The 27,029-nt window shown below is 38.4% G+C and overlaps 1 protein-coding gene across 1 annotated transcript; it reads left to right on the top strand.

Moving 5' to 3' along the window:
• The first annotated feature begins 4,113 nt into the window (after window positions 1-4,113).
• c1ql4b (complement component 1, q subcomponent-like 4b) lies at window positions 4,114-22,110 on the top strand. Its single transcript, XM_072383165.1, has 2 exons — window positions 4,114-4,737; window positions 18,799-22,110. Exons 1-2 carry the CDS (start codon window positions 4,198-4,200, stop codon window positions 18,976-18,978), a joined length of 720 nt encoding a protein of 239 aa, XP_072239266.1. The 5' UTR covers window positions 4,114-4,197; the 3' UTR covers window positions 18,979-22,110.
• Window positions 22,111-27,029: the final 4,919 nt, after the last annotated feature.

Here is a 27,029-nt window from a genome sequence, read left to right as displayed (position 1 = left end):
AACTGTTCTTGTTGAGCGGATAAACGTATTTCATGCCAGAAATAAGGTCTAGGTTTAAAATACCAGATTTCCGTTTTAAAGAACAGTAGTTCAAGACCACTTTAAAAGACAGACAAACTCTATGGAATCAGTTTTTTTTTTACTGTCTGTTTAAACAGCAGTAATGTTTAAATAGTATTTCACTCCTTCTGGGGAAAAAAAATGTGCGAAGCAATAATTTGATAATTAATTGAAGATTTAATAACTTATTAATTTGACTTACTGAAGATGCTCTTAAAGCTGAAAAATAAAATGACCAATAATCTATTAAAATGTATGACACTGCAGCTTTCTGGGAAACTGTCACATCTTTAGATGCTAGAAAGCGGCCATTGTGTACTCACTTAACCTCAGTTTTTCTCAGTGAAAAAAGGGTTTTGGTCGGCACAAATATCGCTTAACTATCAACAGCCAGATTGAATCTGAGATTAAACCTGTTCTCTTCTGGTGCTCAGAGCTTACATTCTTATGTCTCCCAATTTATATTAATCATATTTGTGCAGCTCAAACACCTGAAGGTCAGAAAACAAAAGGTATCTGAGGGTACAAGGGTAAGAGAGAATATGTAATGAGTAACTGGGTTAATAACTAGAATATGTGTAGCATGCTCTTAATGTAAACCTGATACTTGATTAAACACAAAATGCAGTGCAGATAAGAACATTATGGAAGCAGAATCAGGGACACATATTATAGCTTCCCAGAGCTTATACATTCATCGGCTTAGTTAATATTTTATAGGGCTCTTAAAACCTCATTCTCTCTAAACTGTCCTAGCTTCTTGGCAATTATAATTCAAATTCAGGGAGCCTCTCAGTGTTTCACCAGAGTGTCAGAGCCCCATGTAAATTGTATGTGTATCCTGGCACGTATGCATGAATATAAGCACTCACACACCTGTGACAAAGACACATAAAGAAGCACACAGAGGCACAGTGGAAATGCACAAGCAGAGGGTTTACATTAAAAATCTTGTGTTCATAAATGCGGAGAGTTCTCCAGCTTCTCTATTTTTGATTTGTCCGTTTTGTAAAAGAAAATTCACAGACACCCAGTTTCCCACTTTCTGACAAGCAGTAGTTATTTTCTATCTCCAAATGCAAATGTGACCAGAGGCTTGGCATCTGCCTGAGGGCTCTGTCGGCTGACAGTATGCATCCTGGGGAGTGATCTATTGATCCATATTCAATATCTGCTACACTCTCCAGCTCAGTAAAGTTGAGAGATGAATAAATAAGGAGCAGAACTGACAGTGCATGCAAGTATAGTAGGACTGAGTGCCTTAAATGGTTTTACTTGGCTCTTTTTTTGTGTAAATGCCCCCTAGACCAACATTTCTTGAGACAATGTAAGCAGAATCAACTAGAATGATGCAAGATGAATGACAGATGTACATCTGATGTTAGCTATGTGATACAGCTGAGCATAGACTGAAATAAGAAATATCACAGGATTCACTAAAATAACAAGACAAAAAAAAATCAGGCGAAGAATAAATAAATTAATTAATGCTATGAATGTAAAATCAGAGAGAGCCTAAGAAAAAGACCTGGAGGAGATGGAAGAGGGGGGGGACCTGTCAGTATTAATACATCTTTCATTACTAATGAGATCTGAAAGCCACAAAAACACAGAAATTGACAACAAACCTTGAGAACACTACTCTCCTCTTTTCATTTTTCTGTCTTCATCTACCTGCAGGATGTGTTCCTGTCTGTCATCTGTAAACCCCACATTTCGTATTTTTACACTTCAGCCTTTTAACACCTTCTGTCCTCCAGCTCCACAAGTAGCTGCCTTACTCTACTTAAAAATCTCCATTTGCCTAAGCAAGGCTTGAGTTCTCCACATGATCTGCCACAAATGACATGATATAGCCTGTTAAATATGGCTACGTGGTCATTAAAAAATGTTGGCCCTGTTTCAATTTTTGTCGAAAAATTTGAAATCACAAAATTCAAAATGATCTAATCAACCATAGAATTTAGATGTGCGATACAGACGTTGCAAATCCACCAAAAAAAGCATCGCAATTAGACCATTAACGCACAAATAGTCTGTTTGTGTTTTTGGCAGTACAGCCTAAATATGGCAACAAATAAATGCCTACTTGAACGAATACGACATTTTTTTTATCAAAGTATAAATACAGTCATTTGGTTTGTTAAAAGGTCACATGCAGGATGGGACGATGGATCTACGCGTGTGTGTGAGTGTGTGTGTTACAGAGGGAGGCGGGGGAGCGGTAATAGGCAAATGCTGAAGAAAGAGAAGCAGGACAGAAAATACAACAAGTGAGTGAACTGTTGCTCTGCAATTAAAGTGGCTGTGCACCGTCATTTCTACACGGCGAAAGTCGCTCAAAGTAACTCGCCGGAATATATGATCTTTTTGCTGGAGCGTTTTCCACGTTAAATCGTCTTATTATTGTTTTAACCAAAAAAAAAAAATCCCTCTCGGACTGAGCATTTTGGAAGGAGTGGTCCAGCCACCACGACGGACTCCTGGATGAAGATGTTTGAAGTTAACATGTTGGGTACGGTTCTGGTTCAGTCGAGTTGAGTTTGGACCGAAGCGCAACTTCGCCCGATGAGCCAGTGGTGAAAGCGCACATTTTTTTTCTGTTTTTTTTTTTCTTTTGGAGGATTTCATTCCGGTCCTGGACCAGTTTCGGCGTTTCCATCGGAGTCTGCAGCATGAACACACACCGAACACCGTGTTGAAAAGAGGGACAGGATTTAGAAAAAAAGAGGTCTTGGTAAGCTGGTCTATATTTTTGCACGAGTTTTGCCAGAAGTTTTCTTTTTAAATGATAATTTCCTCTTCTCTGATTAAAACCGGACGAGGGAAATATTTCAAGTGGCCATTGTAATTAAAAGGGAGTTTAAAGGATTCAGGGTTCCTCAGTGTGATTAATGTATTTTTGCTGTTAGAAACTGAATAAGTTGACCATGTGGGCCGGGATCATATCAGCCTATGAAACCAGTTTGCCTAATGTATTACTGATTTTAGTCTCATCAGTACTTTTATATAATGACAAAAAAAGTGTTAAAATTGATTTGAGCCATTCAGTTTGAATATCTTAATAGTCCATATGAAGCTGAACACGTTTTATCTGTATTTAGATTTCTAAATATACTATTATGTATCTATGAAATGCTAAATTATGTGTTTCTTATTTTTTTATTTGAATTGTCATCTGTCTAGTAAGTTTATTATTTTAATGTCACAGCAAAAAAAAAAAAGAATTTGGTCCATGACCATCACCTCATTGTATGTGTGTACATATATGTCTCCTCTTTTTCTTTAGAATGTTAGAGAATCACTGAGTCGCTGTGATTCTTGTGTTAAAATGTTTTCTGCTTCATCCTCGCTGCCTTTAAAACAACAGACTCTCCTATTTGATTCCCATTCCTCAGAGTTGGCCTTTTACGAGCTGTAACAAACCTGTGGTTTGAATGCAGGATCAGAGTTCTGAGATAAATCTAACAAAGCTGTGAACCCCTTTACAAAACACAAGCAGTGAGGAGGAAAGAACAGAGCAGAGATTTAGCCCTTTCCTTGTTCTTCTCTTCTCATTCCTGGACAGACAAGTAAGGCGCCCTTCCCTGTATGTGGTTGGTGAGATGAACTCCAGTGGGAATACTGTAGACCCCACCTGACAGCTCTCTGCCTGAGCAACTGAAGGATTTTCACTGGAGCTTCCACAACCTCGGAGTTGGATTAAATATAAAAAGCCTAAAATCTAACATCTCTCTGGTTGAGAACTGTTTTAACAGAAAATGTTAAATATTTCCTTTATATGATGTGTTATCTTTGAAGCCCTTCGAGACTCTGAACCAGAAAAAAGTGACGAAAAGAATACACACAAACATCTTAAACACCAAGAAATGGGAAAAGCTATTTCTTATTCTCCCCCGACTTCTGACTTTCTCCTACTACTGTGCCAGTACCTGAAAAGCCTGTAATTCTTTTCTCTGTCCCACAAAATCCCACACTTTTCTCCTCCACCTTCTCAATTCAGTAGTTGCTTTCTACCCGGAGGTCAGTCTGGCCGGCACAACCATTCCAGCTAAAGGGGAGGAGGACTTCCTCACGCTGGCCGCCTCACGGCTCAGCCGAAAGAAGCGTGTCATCGGAGCTGGAGTCGGCGTGGCCATGGTCCTGGTCCTGCTAGTGGCCATTCCCCTATTGGTCCACACCACTAAGGGGGGAGGGTCTGGAGGTGGTGGCACACATTATGAGATGCTCGGGAGCTGCAAGATGGTGTGTGACACTTTTACCCCCCCACAGGGAGAGCTGACGGCCGTCTCCCCTCAGCCCCCAGACTTTTCAAATCGCAGGGGCAAGCAGGGTTTCAGAGGGAACCCTGGAGTTCCTGGTCCTCCAGGTCCAAAAGGGCCCCCCGGAGAGCCGGGCAAGCCCGGACCACCTGGTCCACCAGGGCCTGGACCTGGTGGCTATGGTGCCTCTGTCTACAGTCCTAAAATCGCCTTCTATGCTGGCCTCCGGAAACAACACGAGGGGAGTGAGATACTGAAGTTTGATGACGTGGTGACCAACGTTGGGAACTACTACGAGCCAAGTACAGGCAAGTTCACCTGTCCTCTGCCTGGTATCTACTACTTCACCTACCATGTCCTGATGAGAGGCGGTGACGGGACGAGCATGTGGGCAGACCTGAAAAAGAATGGACAGGTGAGTCTGGGTGATATCTTAGTTGAACTTGACTGAATTTTCTTTTTGACTCAAACTCAGTGTGCCAGTAACAATTAAAAAAAAAGGCATATTGGTTTAAATGTTTTCCACAGGTGCAGAGTTTAATATAGTATCCTAAACAACAGGGAATTCAGACACAGGAAAATTTTGATAAAATTTTATAAATGACAGAATACATATTCTACTCTTGTCCTTTCAAGAAATAAAGATAGATGAATATGTTTGTCTCTGTTCTCACAGCAGCATGATTTGTCCTCCAAACGCTATTACAGTGTTTCCGTTTTTGTCAGACTGACACACTAAAACAGCTTATATAATTGCCTAGGATCGATGAAAAAGCAATATTTGGGTTAAAATCCCTTCTTCATTAATGATAGAACTAAATATTGATATAAGGTGATAATGGAAAGTTAGGAAAGCATTGTTTCACAATGGCAATGTTTATTTCCAGGCTGTCAAGGTGGATTGTATTGCTTTGTTTTGACTTTCACTCAGTTTTTCGACATGGTTGAAAAAAAAAAAGAAAAAAAGATTAACAATAGAGCATTGTGGTGAAGTCTCAAAGAAAGACAATTCTGAAGCAAAGTTTGCACGTAACACTCCTAAAAAAGGAGAATTCAAATAAGGTGACGAATAATCTTGGTAGTGTGGAGAAGAGCTAACTCTATTCAAAAACTCGGTTCAAACTGCAAAAAAAGTTTACTTTTGATATATGTCAAACGATAACTGAAACAATGACCTGCTTTAAATGGGAAGGGATGACTGTAGTCTTTTATTTTTGTACAACTTGCAAAGAGAGGAAGAGAAAGAGAGTGACAGCCCAGCGATCAGGAGGATAACAGTCCTCTTCGTCTCTGTGGAACAAAGCCAAAAAGCAACAGCTGGCTACTGTCCTCTGAGGGACTCTGACTTTAACACTAATAAATAAACAAGTACAAATGCCTGGAAAAAAACCTTCCATCTGGAGAACAGTGACAAGCTTGAAGTACTAAGCCCTCAGTGTGTTGAGGAGCTCTGATTCTGACATGTGTGCTGCAGAAGAGAGAAGTGATGTCCTGGGGATTACCAGAAGCGGAGAAGAAAAAAGAGAAACATGCTTTGCATTGTTAAAAGTGTTCGACGGTGCCGCTGTTTTTCTACGCATAATTCACACGGTACATGAACTGACAGCAAAGTGACACTGAGCAGTCCACTGCTGTACCAGGTTCAGGGAAATGCTTTGCTGAACCCACACCTCAAAAAGGTTTTAAATTTGTGGACAAGTGAAATTTTGATTGGGGAAGAGGATAGTTTTTGTTTGATCGTTGTAACTGCACACACAGATACTGATGTGTCTTAACCATAAGGACACGACTCTCTAGGGTGTTTTGATTAATCGATACCTGATCACACATAGTCCCCCCAGGATGTCTTCTGCCGTGCCAGCAGTATTAGAGACCTTGAGCAAACACTTGTGGCATACAGGTGTATTTTCTGTTTGAAAGAATGGTACGTTTAGGAGCTTGCTTACACATTACAATCTTTTGTGTTGCAGTGCACTGCATGCTTACTGAAATACAGCTGCTCTTTATAACCATTTTCACACATGTACTTTGGTCCAGAAACTTTCTAGAGAGGTTCCAGAGAGTCTGCAAATATCTGCAGCATTTGTCCTTGACTTCCTGTTACAATTTAACATGAAGCCCTGCAGTGAAATGCCCGGAAGATCCGCAGGTGATAGAGTAACTAAACATAGCAAGGGATCGGAGCATTTTAGGTCATTAGGAAGCCTCATCTCCTGGTCTCAACCTGCTGTAATTAAAACACAGTGATTTCCCCAACATACTTTTTTAATCATGACTTGCCTCCTGAAGCTCTTGACAAACACTCCCCCTCATCCCCTCCCTTGCATGACTTGTCATGAGAGCTCATCTCCAGCTGAAAATCTCCTGCTGTGAAATGTTTGTGTGAACAGTAAATGTGTAAAAGGTCCGGACCAAACTGTCTGCACGTTGTCCTGAGCATCACTTGTGCTCATGTGTAAAAATAGCTTATAAGAAGTCACTGACGACAGCGTGGAGGAGGACGGTCCAAAAAAAATAAAACTGACAACGAAGTTGCAAGAATAAAACATCACTGTCTTACATCTAGGGAAACCAGGGTAACGTATGATCTCAGTGTTTCTCAAGTAAAAGAACAAGCTGTCACTCCCACCTTGTAGCATCATACTTTGTCATGAGCATGGGTGATGTTGAAAGCACTTTTGTGAAAAGTCAAACCTAAAACAAAACCTAAACCTAATCTGGTACCTAAACCTAATCTAAAAAACATTAACACACAGGGCAATAGCTGCTTGGACAATGATTCAACATTTGGAAAGCACATCGTACCTAAGCTGTACCTTCCTGTTCTTCTGGATCTAAAAGTGCACATACAGAATTTTTAATAACAACAAAAAAATAAATAAACTAGGAATAGACGAAGAGGACAAACACAAGAACAACATGAACTGTATGGCATGTGGTTTGAGGACAGGTTTTACTGGACACTGTAGTTGTGAGGCGCTTGGCTGGCTAACATACACGCCACAAGTTACAGTTAAAGCAATATAATGTCAAGTTCAGACACAGAATTTTTCTTTATTCTGCTTTGATTTCACAGTCTATCCAACCACATATATCAGTGTATAGTACATCTTTTATGTGACTGATCAAGTCCATAAAGATAGTTATTCCCCATTTTATTGATTTGACAGGATGTGCATGAGGTGCAGAGTAAAGAGAAGGGATGGTTAAATGCCAGATATAATTGGGGGTCTTGGTTTGTTGCGTGCCTTCACTGACATTGTCATTCCTGTCTTCTCCTGCTGTTAAATCTTTCATAGCCTTTAGATGAGATCCTCTCCCCTTCACCTGTGCCCTCCTTTACACACACACCCACACACACACACTTTACACCATTCACGTCCACACTGTCTATTGACTCCTTCCCCATTAATTATCTTTTCCATCAACTAAATTATTTAACCCAATTCAGAGCTGATCTTGCCCTCTCAGGTTCATTGCACTTGATGCTTATATCTGTGAACAGACAACTGCTCGTGTCGTAGAGTGAAGCAGCTTCCTCAAGAAATGATCGATTATGAGGTTGGTAAAGACCCAATAGTGCATTACGGTTTGTTTTTCTTAACATTGTCTCTAAATGTCATTGTGTTCATGTTCAGTAGAAATGGTTTTGTTCATTGTGACAGTAAAAGTACCTACATGGAGAAAAAGATTTTTAAGTAAGAACATTAAAAAATAGAAACACTTTGACATTTTGGGAAATACTCTCAATCACATTTTTGCTGAGGTTAGAAGAGAAAACTGAAACTATCCAGCAGGCATGAGACAATGGCAATCTAATGACAAAGTCAATGCACTATGCAAAATTAAGTAAAAAGTAAACATTTTCTGAGACAAGTGTTCAGGAACTAGTTAGATAGTTAGAACCAATTAGATCTTGACACCCAGTACCAAACATGACTGTTATATATGTTATCTTGCTATTATTTGCTTAAAATGCAGAGAAATAGAATTTAACGTGGTGAACAGTCAACATGTTTTCTGATCAGAAACTCTACAAATAAGCTTGCAACAAATTACATTGAAAAAAATTAATGAAAAGGAAAAGTAATGAATAATTTTTTACATAATAAATGACCTCAGTCAGACCATTATAGTCTATTTTCACTTAAGATAAATTGTATGAATACTGTTAACTTTGAATTATGAATTTAAGAAAATGTCTAGAAGTCAAAACATAAAACAAATGCTTACATTTAAGAATATATCAACACTAAAACGATTTCTAGCCTGGAGCTTTATTTTTTCTTTGGTTTGTGCTTGTGAAGACATCTGACTGTGCTGTAAACTTGATTGATCGCTCCTACTTCTTTTTATTTCTTTTCATTACAAGTTATCTAAACACAGGTATATCTGCTGAAACACAGTGAGGGACTTTTTTGGGGGGATCATTTTCAGAATAGAGTTAACCTCTATGTGTTGCTATCACAGAACACAGAAGCAATATTTTAATACTCAACAGCTGGCAGCCCTGATGTTTGGAACTGATGTTACAATTAGTCACAAGGTAAGAGATGTGATCAGTCAGACAGTTTCATAGCTGGTGTCTGTGCTGCCACATGAGGAGTTGAACTGTTCTAAATGTTCCCATAGACAAGTAGTTTTTTATTATTTAATTGAAAGAATTAAAGGACTTGAACACGACTCTTGGTCCTTAGAAGTTACACTAGCTAGTGTTGCAACAGTTAACATCATTTTAACATCATGGAGTGTTTTTGATTGAGATCATTTTTAGAATACACCTCTTAATTCCTACTACATATTTGCTGTTCAAATTTAGAAAAAAACAAACATTTGTCAAACCATTCTTTTACCATTTTTCTTTTGCTTCTTCTGTCAGCGTAGAGCCTGATTCACAGCATGAACGGATGTGTGTGCACATGTGTGTAGGCCCACAACCATTGTCAGACTGATATTCAAGGTGTTAATCAATGTCTTGTCAAAGGGAGTTGAGAACACGACACATCCTGGGGAGAGATCTCTGCAGAGACAGGCAGGATACCGACAAGACGCAGAGAGGGATAGATGGGTATTCACAGAGGAACGCACCGAAGGTCTCCAATAAAAAGGAAGAGTTGAAAAATAAGGAAAGAAGTCAGACATATACAAAATCTCAAAAACTTGCTGATGAAATCCTGATGTTTCAGTTTACGAGGCATTTGCATTGATTAAGCACTCAGTAAAAGAATCTTTTTCTCTTTTTGTGCTCCATAATTCATCAAAAGATTGGTGTTGAGGTGACCTTTTAAATGGATTTATAATTCACCACCAATATGTACTTTGCCCTTTACAGTGATGAGCATGCAGTGAGAGGATGATTTTTTATACTTGAATCTGAGTTGATCAGTCCCTAGTTGTGGTAAGATTAGGCCAAAAAATTGGTGCTTTACTGGAAATAGCCCAGCAAAATATCCTTTTCAGCTTAGCTTCGACAACATAAGGTGAAAATGTTGAAATAAAATTAATCAAAAGTTGACATTTGATCTTCAGATTGCAGACATAATATAGTTGGACAGGCTATGAAAATAAAGATGTCTTTATAAAGTGTATAATATTGACTATATGGCTGCAAATATGGATTTGGATTCAGACTGTAAGCATTAAGCAGCAAACATGTTGAGCATTGCTTTGTGCTTACATTAAACACTCCATACGTCATTGTCTTTTAGATATCCCTTTAGTTTAAACCCAAAGCATCCACGTGAGATAATTAATGAGCTTTTTGAGCTAATAAGTTAACGAGAAGTACCTCTTAAAAGTTGGGGTGATGACAAGCTTGGACTCAATTAGAAGTAGGCAGGAGTGATGCTGCTGCTGTGTGAGGTGAAAGCTGCTAATTAGAGTATAAGGCAGACAAGGTGCCAGTGTGTTCCTCTTCATTAGGCAGTTACTTTCTGGGTTTTTTTTTGGCAAATTTTCAGTTGCTTTTTCCTTCAATACTTTAGATAGATTAATTCATAGACTTGTTGTCTGTGTTTTACTGTGCTTTAATGTCACATTGGTATGGCATTATAACAGGGGGCATTATGTGATATAAAGATAAAAGTCAGTTTCTTCAGACAGTATTTTTTTATAGAGCAAACACAAAGAATCCTCTCATATATCCTGCGGCTCTTCTTGCTCTTCTTGTTTTTTCTCCCAGACCACACACATTTACGTCAATGCTCGTGCACACAGCCATTATTTAACTATATATTTCTGTTATAATGGCTGAGGCCATTATATTCTGAGGGCTAAAAGGACGCTGTTGGTTGTTGCTGTGCTTAGGCTAGCCTTTGTTGTGCTTTTCTTTTGCCTCCCCATTATATCATTTTTCCACCTCATCAAGGAAGCAGTGTTTTGTCTATTTCATAAACGGCAGTGGGCCACAGTGTTGTATACATTTTTAGAGCATGAACAATTGTAAAAATAAAAAAGGTCTGCTTTTTGAGAACAGAGTGGATATGCATGATTAAGAGAGATATTAACGTTTGACCCGTGGCACATATTTTATAGGAGGTTTATATTTTATATAAATTTTCTGCAGTTGGTCCCTCCAGGGGACTGTATGGCTATTTGTGCCAACAAGCTATATGTGTCTATGCACAGTGTATACAGGTGCGTGGGTGTAAACGTTTTACAGCACATTACAGCACAGTGAAAAAGTATGTTGTTAAGGAATCGGGTAATTTTAACTTTCAAGAACAGAACCTTGGCTGTAGCTGATGCTCTGCAGGTAGACCAGCCAGAGAACCCGTTTATATCCAATTAAGCCATCTTCTCTTCCCTCAAAGGTTTCAGTCTAGAGCCAATTAGAGACTTTCTAATCAACATCTTGACACCTTGGGTCTTGAGTGTCATGGCAAAATATTAGCATTTAGTATGCCAATTAGTGTGTAAGTCTGCAGTGCAGGCAAAGGGTTACATGTCGACCTGCATAATAGAAACATGATACCTCAAGCTGGTACACATGGATGGAGGCAGAGACATGGCAGCCTTTATAGACACACACACAAAAAAAGAGGCCATTTCAATTGCCCTTCTTCTCTCTTCCAGTTCACCCTTAGAGGTCCCTCAGGTAAGTTTAAGAGACCCTGTCTCAATCGCTCGCTCCGCTCTGAGAGGTCTGTACATCACAGTGAATGAATCCTGTCAGTTTTATTACCAGAGGATCAAGGCACCACTGTGAAACAAAACAAAACTGAAAAAATAACCCACTACGTGGACAACATACCTCCCCAACCTCATTTATCCCCCCTCCTCCTCTGAAAACAGGCATGCTTGATCAGTTTGTTATCCAATAGGCACCCTCTCCATCATTCAAGGCCTCTCTCAGCTTTGGCTTACTTTACCCGAACCCTATGCTTCAGCTGCCAGAGCACATGCAGCTGTTTCCTTATCTATGTGACCTTATCCAGATTTCTGGTTTCACCACCACCTTTTCATTGTTTACCTATTTCCTCCTGGCCCTATCACCTTATCCCAATGGTTTTCAAAAAGACATAGCTTAAGCATCTTATTAGCACGGATCCATAAAACTGGTGAATATCTCAGGATTACATTTTTTTTTCAAAGACAGATTAGTGATAGAATAAGTCCAACAGCTGAAAAATTGAGATTTTATTGAGATTTTAGTGTGCATTTACCACTGTAAGTGAATTATTTCTGTGCTGTCAATTTCCCCGCTCTGCCTCTTGCTACCATCTCTCTGTGGCTCTCAATCCCCATTTAATGCTGCTCCCCTAATGAAAAGTGTAGGCAGTGTAATCTTCTCTTCTGTCTCTTGGGTTTCCCCTCTTCCCAACAACAGCAGATCAAGTCAAAACAGCGTTGGCCCAACAGACAGAAATTCTCCCCCTTGTCGCTATCAATCTCCGCTGCTGTTGACAATAATCCTGATTTGCCTTTCCTTCTTTGTTTTCACTCCCAAAGCCCCAGTGTGTCCTGCCCACTTTAAGAAAACAAGGTTTCGCTCTGATTGTTTCTGACAGCTGAACCTGCAGACTGATTTCTGTTCCTTTTAGTTAGTTTACATGACACTAGGAAAAAAAAATAAATAAATCTGTTGGCTTGACCAAAACTAGACTTTTAAAACTCAATATGAAATTCTTAGTCTGACTGAAATCATAAGGAATTTCTCTTCTCTGCACACAGGCATTCAACTCTAATCGGTCATGCTTCAAAGTTATTTCTTTTTGAATATTTTTTGCTTTAAGAAAGGTATACTATAAGTGTATTAATGCAGAAAAATTCACAATAAAGCTGTTCTCAATTACATATTTTTGTTTCTTGTGTCAGACAACTAAAAACATTAAAAATTGTGACTAAAATCAGCCCATTAAAGCAATGTGTCCGCTTGCGGTCACTGAAAGCTTTTACACACTGTTGTTCTGCTCTAATAAAATCCTGATGTCATAACCGCAGTGTCAACTGACAAAATCACATTCTAGTAACTTAAAGACAACATCTGTGCTTTGAACTTATATATAGTTTTATAGCCATAGTTAAATATGAGATGATCTAAGACAGATAAAGTTGGAACTGCCCTTGGACTTACTTTAGCCAATAGCTCGATTCTGATCCCATGCATGTATGCTGGCATAAGAACGGTGGTTCAATTAGAGCCAAATCGAGTCGTAACCTTTGATCATTATAGGCTTGGTTTAAGAAATATGTTTCTCAGTTATGGGTTAAACAAAGACTCCTCAGACACAACAATGTAAAACTATATTTATACATGTATGTATAAATTCCATTACTCAAATAATATGTGTTTTCACATATTTGAGGATGTAATTTATTGTCAAACTTGAACACATGAATTTTTTGTAAATCTTTTTCAAGTTATTGCATCTTTTTCTCTGTTCTGTGACATTATTCATATCAGCTTAGTCATACTGAGACAACATAAATATTCCATTGTGTCAACTGAGGGTGACTGCAGTAATATCTTAAATGTCACGCTCCTGTAAATTTGTGCTTAAAATGTCTGAAGAAGAAAATCTGATCACTGGGTTACTGTAAGTATAAAAGGAGAGTGAAACCATGAATTAATCATAAACACAACACAACACATTAAATGTCAGCATCTCCACTGTTTAAGTAGAGACTAAGCAAAACCCACGTGCCTAATAAGGAAGTCAACCATAAGCCATAAATAACATTGTGTCCTTTTGTCTGGCAAATATAATTAGCCGATGTTCGTGTTTAAAAGGCCATTTCAATAAGATAGTGTGAATATCACTGCTGCGACTTTTGTTGTGAGCCTTGAATGTGGGCACTTCAGGTATGTAGAATTGTGACCAAATTTTAGGATGATTTATTGTACCATAGCACGTATCCTGTATATGCAGTGAAGTGAAGTAGTATTAATTCACGTGTTACACACCAATAAGAAAAAATATTTCGACAGCTTAATCTGTTGTTGGTCCTTCATATTCGTTGAAGTGGTCTTGATTCTACAAGATCTCTGAAGGTGTCTCGCAGTATCTGGCACTGTGACTTAAGCATTGAATCCTTTAAGTCCTCTGAGTCCGAAGGTAGAACCACGATGGATCAGATGTTGCAGCCCATCCACCAATCAGAGCGAGTTCATAGTCTGGTCTCCCATTGAAAGGACTCACCATTGCTGACTGATCTTTCTCTTACAGATATGCTCCTACTCAGATTTATTACCACAAAGGTCATTCAAGCTGCTCAAGCTTTTTCTTCTAATGTATCCCTGGCCTTAACATGCACAATTGGTATTGGATAATCAGCACTACTTATTTAATCTATGAGTGGCATTAATGTTCTTAGCTGATTGGTACACTGTACTCAAAGCTAGTTACAAATGCCTGACAGCCTCTAACTGAGCTGACAGTACTGTCAGGGGAATTCAACCATGTAGACAGATGTTGTCAAAATCTTTCCTATTGTTGTATTTTTTCTAAAAAACCTATTAGGTCTCCTCAGGGGAGCTGCTCAGTCCTTTCAGAGCAATGTACTCTAACATCTTAAAGTAACAAAATGTCTCACATGCTCTAATTTTTTTTTCTCAACTGGTCACTTGAGCTTCATAAAAACAAAAAGGAAAGAGAGCTGCTCTTATCAAGATGTATAGAGAGAAAGGGATGATGTGTGTGTAGCATCTAATACTGACCTCCTGCTAGTATTTCATGGGCCTATTTGACCACTGTTGCCTATCCTGTGCCCCCATTTATTGTGACTGTATGGAGTTATTGAGGAGTTGGACCTATTAGGCGGGGATCTGCCATGGCTGTCAGACTACCAATTACTGTAGCCTGCAGCCATGTATAGGACGGCCTAATGCATCTGGAAGGTAAGGAGTAAGGAGGGGTGAGGGGTGTTGTAAGGGGGTGGGGGAAAGAGGGGGGGAGGGGCAGTTTGGGGGTCGGGTAGGGGTTCTCAGGAGACCTGCCACAGCAGCACGTCGTTAATCAATCCGATTTAGACCGGACAGGGACACACTTAGTCGCTGCTCCTGCCAACACTGCCATGGCGGGGGAGAGAAAGTGTGTGCGTGACCTGCATCTTATTCCAGTGTGCGGACACAAAAAGATGGATAGATGGGTTCAGAATGAAGAGATAGGGATAGGGTGGTGAATGAGAAAGGGATGATGGAAGGGGTAAGATGTCTGGAGGGAGACAACAATTAATGGAGAGATGTGAGCTGAATAAAAACAAAGGAAATGTATTGATTAATTTCTGTCTTCAAGAAGGGACTAAAACATATACCTCAAAATGAAATAAATGTTTGTACAGAGAAATGTATTAAACTAATTACTTGAGCAGAGGTACGAGATGAAGAGCAATGGGCAGTTTGGACATATCTGATGTCTTTGTGATCACAAGGGATCACGGACTCCTGATGACTGGTGCAGATGATGAACCATATCCTTAGTCAGACTCAGACCCAATGGAGGAGACAAGGATGGAGTTAGAGCATTGCATTTGCATTCATTAATATGTATGCAGATGCACACTTTATTCTCCTCTGTTTGTCTGCTTGAATAGTTTGTTACTTGGCCAGTGAAAGTGCAATTTATTATAAACAGATTTGCTTACTGAGTGTTACAGATTTTACGTGGAATGGATGAAAACACAGGAACATTTAACAACATAATGAGGAAAGATGCTGTGTTACACCATTGATGTGTGTAACTGAATCCTGGGGGGTTGGGCTTACTAATTCTTCAAGTCCTCATTTGCAACTTGAAAACACTGCTGTGTTTATTTAGCATCATATATGGGATTATCACCATTTTATAATGTGGGGACACCACTTAATCATTCTTAAGCATTAACATATTATTACAAACTGACATGTAAATGTCTACTGTAATCATCACACTTGCTCTGAATTGGCTGGTTATACAATTACAGACTCAGTATCACATGGGTGGATTTTTTTTTCTCTAAACACAAAAGTGTCCAGATGTACAGTAGATAGATGAAACTGTGAAGAATGTTTTATTCTGCCAAAATTGTGCTCAATCTTAGAAAATATTCTGGGCTGAAGGTTCTGAGGTCTTTATACCAGAGAATTAATCAAAGACTGCGTGTCAGTTAGTTGTAGAACATGCGCAAAAGACAAAAGAAGTGTAATGTAGTTCCACTTGATACACATGTGCCTATCCTAATTCACGTCAAAATGACTGTTCAACATTGATGCAGTCTATGTGATATAGCTCTCGTTGATATTGTGACAATGATACATTTTTCATATATTGTTCAGCCCTAATTTAAGATTTGGCATGTACTCTGTGGCAGAATTAATTCCTGAGTTATAACGATTAAAAGTTCAAGCACTCTTTGTAACTGTGTTATAGAAATCCAGTGTCACAGTAAAACATGAAACAGTCGCAAAAACTCAAATTATTAATTGGTGTCCAGAGGCATGATTGCCACAGATTTAATGCTACTAGACAGGACAGTAGCTACACAGCGGTAAAAGTCATGAAGTAATAGATGCATCTAATGATACCGGTGATGAAGTCTGTGTTTGGATTCCAGTAGGGTTTGATAGAGCCACACACACGACTGTCAAGCCAAACTACTGATTTCAACTCCTGTCCCAACCACTGATGTTTCTAAGTAACTTTAACATGAAATGTCATTTTAGGATTCAGTTGCTGTTCTTTAGGTTAGGTATTGAAAAAAAACACAATGACAACATCCACCCGTTCGACTAAAGACAGAAAACCCACTGGATACACAAACCGCACATCTTACTGAAATACACTGATTGGAATTGTGTCAGGTGGCTCAAAGCATTGGTATGTGACAGGTTGGAGTGATGCTGGAACGTTTTAGTTAGAAAACACTGTGTGTGTGTGTGCGTTTTTACATTTTGCATGTATGTATTGCAAAATTGTCATACATCTGAAGCATTTTTTTGTCCCAGTGACTTGGTTGTGCCAAACTAGTGAATACGGCACTGAATATGGCACAGCATTTAGAGTTCAGTATGTTTTGTAGAGCTAAGAAGAGACCAGTGAACTTGATTTATTCTCAACACATTGACAAGAGTGAGACAAACATTAATAATGTTTCCCTATAATTCTCTATATGGTTCATAAGTAAATAGGAAATTGTATCCATAGTTCACAATTTCAAAGGTCAGCGTAGGATTTATTGCTTGTCTAAAGTCATTTTCCCCTTCTTGTAAACAAAATTAAGGATACATCCACACTTATACATACTGTATATATTTTAATTAAAAACACATTTCTTTTACTATGTTCAAGTCTGTCACCCACACAACTTTTCTGTTTAAGGATCGTTCATTTTTTGTCATAGAACTCCAGAAATCAGCCTCAATGACAGGCTGTTGATTTAACATGGATAACATGGGCAACATGGGTATCTTGTTATTTAAAATATCTGTTATTCTATTAAGATTAAATTCTTATTAATGCTACGTTAATTTTTTTTCTTCTATTTTTTCAGGTGTGATAGTTTAGCTATAGAGATAGTTTATTTTTTAAAATCCATCCACCCGTCCAGCAGGGTACGACCTGGACTGGTCACCAGTCCATCACAGGGTCACTCACACTCACATTCATTTGGAAAAATCAATTAACCTAACGTGCATGTTCTTGGAAGTGAGAGGAAGCAGGATCACATGGAGAGTTTTTTGTATAAATGCTTTCATATCAGAAAACCATTTTCAAATGTGGATGTCTGGTACACAACTTATAAAGGATGAACATGGGCAAAAGAAAAGACAGAGAGGAGATGACGAACAGTGATCAGCAGTTACATGCCCATATCAGTGATCAGAATGCATACGTGTGAAGGCGTATCGTGCTCTCTGTAACTACTTGACAAATGAACTGATGTGTTCTCCGATACCATCATCCCTGGTAATCCCATCAGACTTTGAAATCCTCTGCAACAGGTGGATCAGGTGTGAGAGCAACAATCCTCTGGAAAAATTGATAGTGACTAAGAAAGGTTGTGCTCCCAGATGGAGGTTTGAGGCCAAAGATCACTGCACATCTCATTTTTCTACCCAGTGGGCAGGAAGGTATCAGTACTGATGACATTACACCAAGATCACAGTCTGAAACAGGAAATAAAATGGCACCGGTCGCTTCCAAATAAAGTGAACCAACGAGATGGTGGTGGGATACTGAGATAAAATGAGACAAAAATAGAAGTAAGCAAAACAAATCTGTCATAAGGATGATTTTACTGATGACCCAAATGAAATATTTGTAGAAATAAGAGTAAAAACATCTTAGAATTGCAGTAATTTTTTTCTCCTTTATTTTTATACAATCATAATTCATGTGATTTTACCTTCAATACGTTGCATTAGATCACTGGACTGTATAATATTTGCGTTCCTTGTGTGAAACATAATTGGGGCTCTAATTCCTCTTGTTGCCAGAATTTGTCAGGTTTAAATGGAGTCTTTGAGAAAATTGCTCTTGCTTTTCACTTGACATATTTTCTCCAAAAACATTTTTCCTTTGCTCAAGGTCTAATTTGGGGGATTTGAATGTTCTTTTTAAGTCTTGAACAAAGCCCACTGTTCATGTTCTTACTTATGGTCACACTAAGAGTATAATAAACATGCAAAGGGGTCTGATTTAAAAAAAGAAAAGAAAAAGAAAAAAGCTCACAAAGATCAATGTACCTAAAATATAAAAAACTTTCTTTTTGAACTGAGTAGATTTAAGTGTCCGTTCTTTACTAGTATTCCTCTAAAAATCCTGGTGGGAAAAAAACTGGCTTGTATTTAACACTAACATGAGGCTTCCTGTCCTATTCAAATCAATTCAAGCACGCTGCTGTTGCATCTTTCTCTCCCTCACAAACCATAATGAAGATTTGACATGCTCAATGAAACAATAAAGAACAAAGACAGACTGAGACAAATAACACATATGCAGCTTACGTCAATGCGTCTTTCGTGTCATCATCTTTCTTGTCTTTCTTGTCATTCCAGGTGAGGGCGAGTGCAATCGCTCAAGATGCAGATCAGAACTACGACTACGCCTCTAACAGCGTTATCCTGCACCTTGACGTAGGGGATGATGTTTGCATACAGCTGGACGGGGGCAAAGTTCACGGGGGAAACACCAACAAATACAGCACCTTCTCTGGCTTCCTCGTCTACCCTGATTGACAGCATCACATTCGTCTCTTCCTCTCTGTATCAAGCAAAACATTTCCCCTCCTATCTTCATTTACCGCGCCATTCTTCCAATCATTTGTGATTTCACTGCTGCACAGAACAGCAAATATGTAGTAACAAGAACACTTTATGAAAAGAGTTTGAGGAGAATTTGTGTAAAAATGAATATAATATTGTATATATTACACTGACACCTCTGATGCACATACCTGTGTAATCATTATTCAGTGCCAGGTACAGTATGTGTAGGCATGGCTAAAAAAACTATTCAGACCTTTTCCACACGCATACATTTTGCATACACAAATCTGCACGCATTAATTGAACCTCAGTTGTTACTCTAAGACACGCTGACCATTTCAGCCACTGGACTGGAATCGACTGAAATGATATCTGAATGTAGACTGTCAATCCGAGTGGGGGTATTTGGCTGCAGCCTCTCACCTTCACTGTGAGATGGATTTTCAATATGTCTGTAGACACCAAACAAGAAAAAGCATGAATATATTGATCACCGCTGATAATACAGCCAACTCCATGATCATAGCCAAGTGTGTTGTATGTCTGCGCTCATGTCCGTGTGGAAGCACATGAATGTGTTTGCCCGTCAGTTCTGTTGAGGTATGAAAGTATCATGTTATTGTTCGTGCTTCTTGTCACAATCTCTGACTCCTGTTAAAGGGAAGGAGGTTGTCAAGTTGTTGGTAACAGTCCCTTAACACACACAGTTTATCAATACCGAGGTTTAGCTTTGAGATGGATCCTGAGCCTCGAAGCCTCATCATATCCTGCTAATGAGCTGAGGTGTCCTCTGCAGCCTCACCTACTCAGTCACACACAATCCTTACATCCACAGATTGCTGCATAACTGAAATTTTGTTTTCTTGCTCAGAGCAAGGCAAGAAAAGTTTTGCCCATTGCATAGCAATTCAGAGGGTTTATTCTATAAGAGAAGTAGCTTTTGAGGCATGTTTGGCTCCATCAGAATTTAAATGTAAACGTATTCGTTCCAAACTGATACTGGTAGATGCTACAGATGTATTAACTAAAGAGGATACTTTATGCTTAATTTTGTTTTCTGAAGCAATGTTACTGTGTCAGATGTTCATTTTAAAGTTGTCATGAAACAGCGAGCAGAGGGGTCTACACCTCTGCAATTTATGTTTTTCTTGTAAAATCAGAATCCAGGGAGGTCACCCCCCTTCCCTCCCCAAAAAGCCAAATCTGTATGACACATCTGTTGGTGAGCGCAGACACGGCCCACCATACCTAATCATTTCTAGTGAAATTCAAAATGCGAGAAAAAGTTGAATAGGTCACAGTTTTAGCAGACCCCTGAAAGAACAGCACGAGTCATCGTCATTTAAATATTATTTCCAAGTAATGAAAAACTCCTTCAAAATGCCTCTTTGGTCAATATTGTGTGTGAGCATTATATCTACCAAAAATGGATGTCCGCCTGTAATACTGAATCAACTCCAATTTGTGTGGATGGATTTGAGAATTTGTCAATACCAATAAAAGGCCACAAGTTATCCTCCATAGTAAGTTTAAAGTCTGATTTGGGACATCCACACCAGCAATAGGTCAGGGGGTGGGTTGCTTCCAAACATGTGGTTCTGCCCATCCATAAGACATCAAGGTAGAGAAAAGGGGGCATTTTGGCTAATATCACCTCTTTTAGGTAGAGACTCAACTAAGGAGTAATATAGCAGGTAAAATGAGACAAATAATGATTTTCTTTTTCTTTTTTAACTGAAAAGCTGTTTCAATGGTGTCCCTCACTCAAAATGTGAAGCTGAATATGAGCATAATATGTTCCCTTTAAACAATTCTCTTCTGAAAGCTCTTTAGTGTGTCACTCAATAGTACCTGAATTAGTAAAAGAGAGCCAGAGATTCAAAACACCCTTTTCTTAACTCTGCACAGCAGGACAGCCACAGAGAGTAGTGGGAATAAGTAACGATTTTGAAGTGTCTATTTCCCAAAATGTGAAAGCATTTATTTAATTTTACTGTGAATGTACACATTTTAAAATGTTTCTTAAAAATGCAAGTGACTGTTGTTGGTGTTTTACTGCCTTTTGTCACACTTATAGGTTCTCTGTGCCTTATACTGTCGATTTATTTTAATTTGTATGCATGAGATTGTGTCCCTTGTTAAATTTAAGCTCCGTGAAGAATCTGATCCATGTGATACAACAGCAAACTGGCAGGGATTTCCTATTTATAACACAGGCAGCCCTTTTGAATGTTGATACATATCACCTCATGAAATGCTAACTTCAGCTCGTGACTGTGAATCTTTGTATGTAACAGGATAGAAGTCACTCCTGTAAAAGCCCCCATAAACTGATACAAGCTGAGACGAACGTTACTCTTGTATGGTGAGAACAAACAACATGACAACGTTATTCAAATTCTACATCTACAAAAATGACAGATTTGGTGATGTAACTAAATTATATATAATGTTTCGAGGGGTACAATATCAAATTTCTTTGAATATATTTATTGTAGTTTAGTGCCGAGCAAAAAGAGACTTTCATATTGGCCTAATATATATGACAGAGATTTTTGTATGCTGAGAACAAACAACATGACAATGTTATTCAAATTCTACATCTACAAAAATGACAGATTTGGTGATGTAACTAAATTATATATAATGTTTTGAGGGGTACAATATCAAATTTCTTTGGATATATTTATTGTAGTTTAGTGCCGAGCAAAAAGAGACTTTCATATTGGCCTAATATATATGACAGAGACTCATGTCCCAGCAAATGGCCCAGCTTTAAAGGTGAGTAGCATGACTTAACCCTGATCACATCTGGATGTGAATTTATCTCTTCAACTCTTCATTGTTGTGATGTAACTGAAAATCAACCTGACACTGTATATTGAACACAGACATTCCCCCTGAGTGGCTTTACATAACCTCTGTGCCATGCTGCATCCAACTGTGTGTGTTTTCTGGCACTCTTACCTTTGTTTGCAAGCAGTATGGATAAATTGCTGTCACAGTACTTTGCAAGCTGAGTTGTGTGTATTTGTTATGTAATCTGCATAGATTTCTCTCTGCCCTTGAGGACCATGAAATACAATTAAAAAGAAAAGAAAATTCAAGACTATTTTGCTGTCACCAAGTAGAATGTGTGTTTGATTTTTTTCCCCTTATACATTAAAGAAAGATTAAGAGGCAGATGTTCAGATGAGGTGTTGTGAAGTTTATCTGCACACTGGGTGGTGTTTATTGCATTATTTTTATTTGATTAAAAGACATTGAATGGCAAAGTTCAGATAATGAGTCACCACTGAAGAAGGTAAGAACAGATTTTCTCTTTACAATTTAATGCAATTAAATACAATTCGTCTGTTACGCCGCAAGAATCTACACTTGAACTTTAAGCTCTCATTCCTGTAACGTGCATTGTTGGAACTGCCATATAAGTGATGATCAATTTTTTTTTAAATAATGATGAATTGTGTTTTTGGTTTTCTTCTGGTTTGGATATATAAGGGGGACACAAACAAAAAAAACCTCCATACAGCACTTTTAAAAAAAAACATAGTGTTGAATTCATGCAACAGCTTAAACTGAATTCAAATGTGCAACTCTACAGCCTCTTAGATGTAAATCCTTAGAATTACCTAAGAATTATGAGTGAGAAGAAAAAAAAGAGAAGCAACCTGGACCAATTCCCCTCCCAGTTGTGTCAGAATTGTGACGCCACTATAATAATTTATGGCAAAATACTTTTAAAAATTCCCCAAATTAGTGAGTGGGTTATTCTGAGATCATGTCAGATACAATCATACACACAATGATGACAGATTGGTTTGATCGCAGCCCCTCTATGTGTCGAAGTGTCCTTGGTTAAGTCTCTACATTGCCCCCGATATGCTTGATGGCTTTTGATTTTTGAGAAAGAAATAAAAAGGCAGTGTGTATATAGACAGTGCAAAGATAGACGGTGCAAATGTCTAATAATAATTTTTTTTAAACTATGTGTAATGTGAATAGGGAAATGAGAAACAAATCGTAAAGAGCTTTGTGTAGCCTGGACAAGACTGAAAGGTGTTATAATACTGGGGACCAAATACCATTAATGTAAGCAGGATATACATACACAGTGCCTTTAATATCCAACTCTGCTCACAGTGGTAACATGATGATGTCGCAGAAGTTGGATGTTACAACCTGGTCTTGTGGTTATGCATAAAACAGGATTCGAAGATTCATGCTCAATTGGACACATTTCAGTGTGAGCTTTCGTTTGTGCGAACACTACGTCGGTGTATTTTGCAGAAGGGGCAGGACACAACCCTCAATAAGCCAGAAAGAGATTTCTAACATTTGATATTGTTAGAAATCCCCATCTTTTGAACCAGATGGAGTTCTAACCATAGCCAGCTGAATCTTTTGTTTGTTAACGCTGGTAAACACTCCTTTTTATGATAGCACAATATAGTATTCTGTATACTGCAAATGTATAAATGTACTCGGGGAACAACATTGTGTCTTCTAACACTAATCAAAAGGTTATTTGAGAAGAATCAGTCAACTTGGTGGAATGATTGGGTTGAAATGTGTGGACCCATGTAGACACTGTTTATCGTGTTCACCATCTCAGTTCAACACATTGTTATGCTAATATAAATGATCAAGTACAGCAATTAGACACTAGTTTAGCAATTATTTCAGGATAAATCTGTCAGGCAATAACGGCTGAACCAGATCTGTAGAGAAAAGCAAATAATATAGAAATGATAGTATATCACAGCAATGAGATTGATAATTCAATCATTTGTGGTTTAAGAGCGTTTGTAGAGTTCTGAAGACATATCAACATGAATCTGAGTATAGCCTTGGACATTCTATCAAATACCTACAAGCACTACAAGTCACATCTGAAGAACCATTTTTTCCACAACACTAGATGTCACAGCGTCTGCAGAATAGATATTTTGTTGGCTTAAAATGCATCAGATGTATTAGTGCCTAAAACATCTCCTGTTGACTTTATGTACACTGACCATATTGTTTAGTTTGTGGTAAATAACCATGCAAAGCTTTGGTTCTCACAATCTATCTCAGGAGAGCTGAACACACGACTGGGACAAATACTGAAACATCAGAGACATGTTGGAATTACAGCTAGAGCAACCTGCGTGAAGGTAGATTTCCCATTAAAAGCTTGTTTCCTCTTCTTCTGCTGCTTCTCAGCAAAGCCACCCTGTGAAAACTAAAATGGGAGACATGATTGGGAGTTCTCACCTCCCCAGAATAAAAACAAGGAGAAGGACTTTTAATTAAAGGTGAGAAGTAATACTATTCTGGGTGAAGGCGTTCCTGCTGAATGTGGTGCAGATGACTGGTTTGAGAAATGCTGGGGCAGTTGGTTGGGTTGTGTCTCAACAGAGGCCCCTCACCCCTCCTCTGAGTCCCAGCACTCTCTCCTTGCAGATTCCGGGATTCAGTTAATTGGACAGGGATAGTGGGCTGAGGAGGGAAGCGTTCAGGCCCATTAGCAATCCTCCTGTGGAAGGCTGAGCCGAGAGGATCACAGACTCACAAATAGGAGGATTAAAATAATCAATAGGCTTCTCTCTCTCCCCGTCAGCGCAGACGGATGCACTAACCAAACCCACACACACACACACACACCCTTACACACAGATGTGCACACACACTCACATGAGCAAATACAAACACACTGAGAGTCTGAGGAATACTAGTTCAAGGAGCAATTCTCTTCTCCCAGTGTTGTCTCTGGACTTTCACAAATTAGTCTGGGTCATGTAAGATTTACACACATGCACTCACTAACACTAACACCTATTCCCTGTTAATGAAGGTTAATTTAAGCCTCTGACAAGAAGAGGACCAGTAGAAAGGTCAGAGAAATGAAAACACTCAGACATATATTTTGATTTGTTATTTCTGTTCTTTCATATCTAATTAATTTCCTGCGACTTTTGTACAAAAGTCCTTTTTTTTTCTAGACCCACTGATTAAGATGGTACGTCGTCATAAACTATGTTTTATGATTAGGAGTTATGCACATTTTTTTTCAAACTGTATACTATTTGTCAAATATACATTTTACATAAATTTGATGTTTTCTGTAATATCTACACCATATCATAGGATATATTGTAAGATTATACGTACTTCCAGGGAACAGTCATACAGTTTTAAGTATGTGATAGCGTTTGTTTGAGTCATTTGCTTTATTTGCAGCAGTGGCTGTAATCAATCAAATACACATACTTGAGCCAAAACAAGGAAGAAGAAAAACAATCTTCTACGCTCTCACACACACACACACTCACACACACACAACCAAACACTCTCACCCACCTGGAAAGGATTATTATCCTCAGCATAAGAAGCTCTGCCTTGGACCAACATGCACATGAGATCATTGTCTCTGTCATTTTGTCAAAAAAAAAGCCTCTTCATAATAGCAAGATGCACCTATTTTTTTTAACTCTTTCTCTACTCAATTCACTAGAACCCGGTTGAAGAGAGAAAATGTGTTAAATTCATTCAAAAGCATAATAATACATCACACTTAAGACCAGAGCTTATTGCAAATAGTAATGCCTGCTGTCACCATCTGACTCTGTAGAAACAGCAGGTGTAAAATATAAAAGCAGAACTGAGGAAATTCTGAAAAGATAACTGACCAACAAAGGGCCTACTGAGTCATGAATTATATAAAAGATTATTAAAACCACACTTTTTGAAAGCATATATCAGCTCATTTAAAATCAACTTTGATTATATGAATCATATTTTACTCACCTGTTCCTCTGCCTGTCAACTCGTCCGTGTGGCTCATTAGCACACTTTCTCGGGTACATTTGCAGGGAGTCATTTAATTGTTTCAGTCATTCACTGCCATTTCTTAAAATATTATTATTTTTTCCCATTTCCTCACAAATGTCAATGCTTTTTATGATTTTATATTTTGCCTTTGCATGGTCAGTCTCTCAATCACTAAAAGGGGGCTGAGAGCAAAAAGTAAAAAACTGAAATGTTCTTGAGAAATCGGTAAGTTTCATCCAGGCTACAACATTGGGTGGCTTACAACATTTGGATTTTATTTGACTAAATAGCTACCCAAACCTAGGCAGAGATAAAGGCAAGACTGATAAAAACCCTGCAAGCCTAAGGCAATCTACATCTTAATGGGTGCAGCTAGTTAAAAACAAGACAATGAAACCCATACATGACCTGAAGACTTTTGCACTGCCACTTTAAGGCCAGTGGACATGCAGAGAGACATTACATGCATCAATTGTAATTTCCAACCTTGTGTGATTGTTTTAACTGGCACAATAGACACCATTTAATTTTGAGTCTGAAAATAACTTGTCTGTGTAAAGTCAGACTGACTAACCAGTGATCAAAATGAACAGATAACAAAGAAAGAGTATATACAGATACTAAAATGCTTTACAAACATAAGATTAGGCTCCTAGAAGTGTGACGGGAAGAGTTAAAGGCTCTGAACTATTTTTTATTTATTCAATATAAAGACAGTTTGACTAGGATAACACACACAAATGTTACATTATTTTAAAAAATGTAAATGATGCAATGTTTATGCTGTTTATAAAACTTCTAATACAAGTAATTATTACTTCACTCATAACTGTGACATGACTTGAGCCTTTGGTGATTGATCAATAGGACATTTAGGACAAAACAAATACAATTAAAACAAAGAAAGAATGACAAAAAAATGACAAGCGTTTTTCTTTAAGGACCTTTGGCAATGGTGGCCTTTATTTAAAGTTCCTTGACAGGAAACGGGGGCAGAGAAAGAGATAGGATGTATAGCAAAGAGCCCCAACCGGGACTCGAACTCGCGCCGACAGAGTCGATGACCTCTACACCAGGGTGTCCTGCATGATTTTGTTTTTAACATCTTTCCTAATTCTTCAAGAAAATAATACCTGACTTGAGAAAACGAAGGACTTTTTAACTATTGACGCCTAAAGGTATTAAAACAAAACTTAACATTCTCA

Source organism: Leuresthes tenuis, unplaced genomic scaffold, assembly GCF_036924035.1.
Source record: "Leuresthes tenuis unplaced genomic scaffold, fLeuTen1.0.hap1 SCAF_3, whole genome shotgun sequence".
Lineage (NCBI taxonomy): Eukaryota > Metazoa > Chordata > Actinopteri > Atheriniformes > Atherinopsidae > Leuresthes > Leuresthes tenuis.
This window is presented reverse-complemented; position numbering and strand designations above follow the sequence as displayed.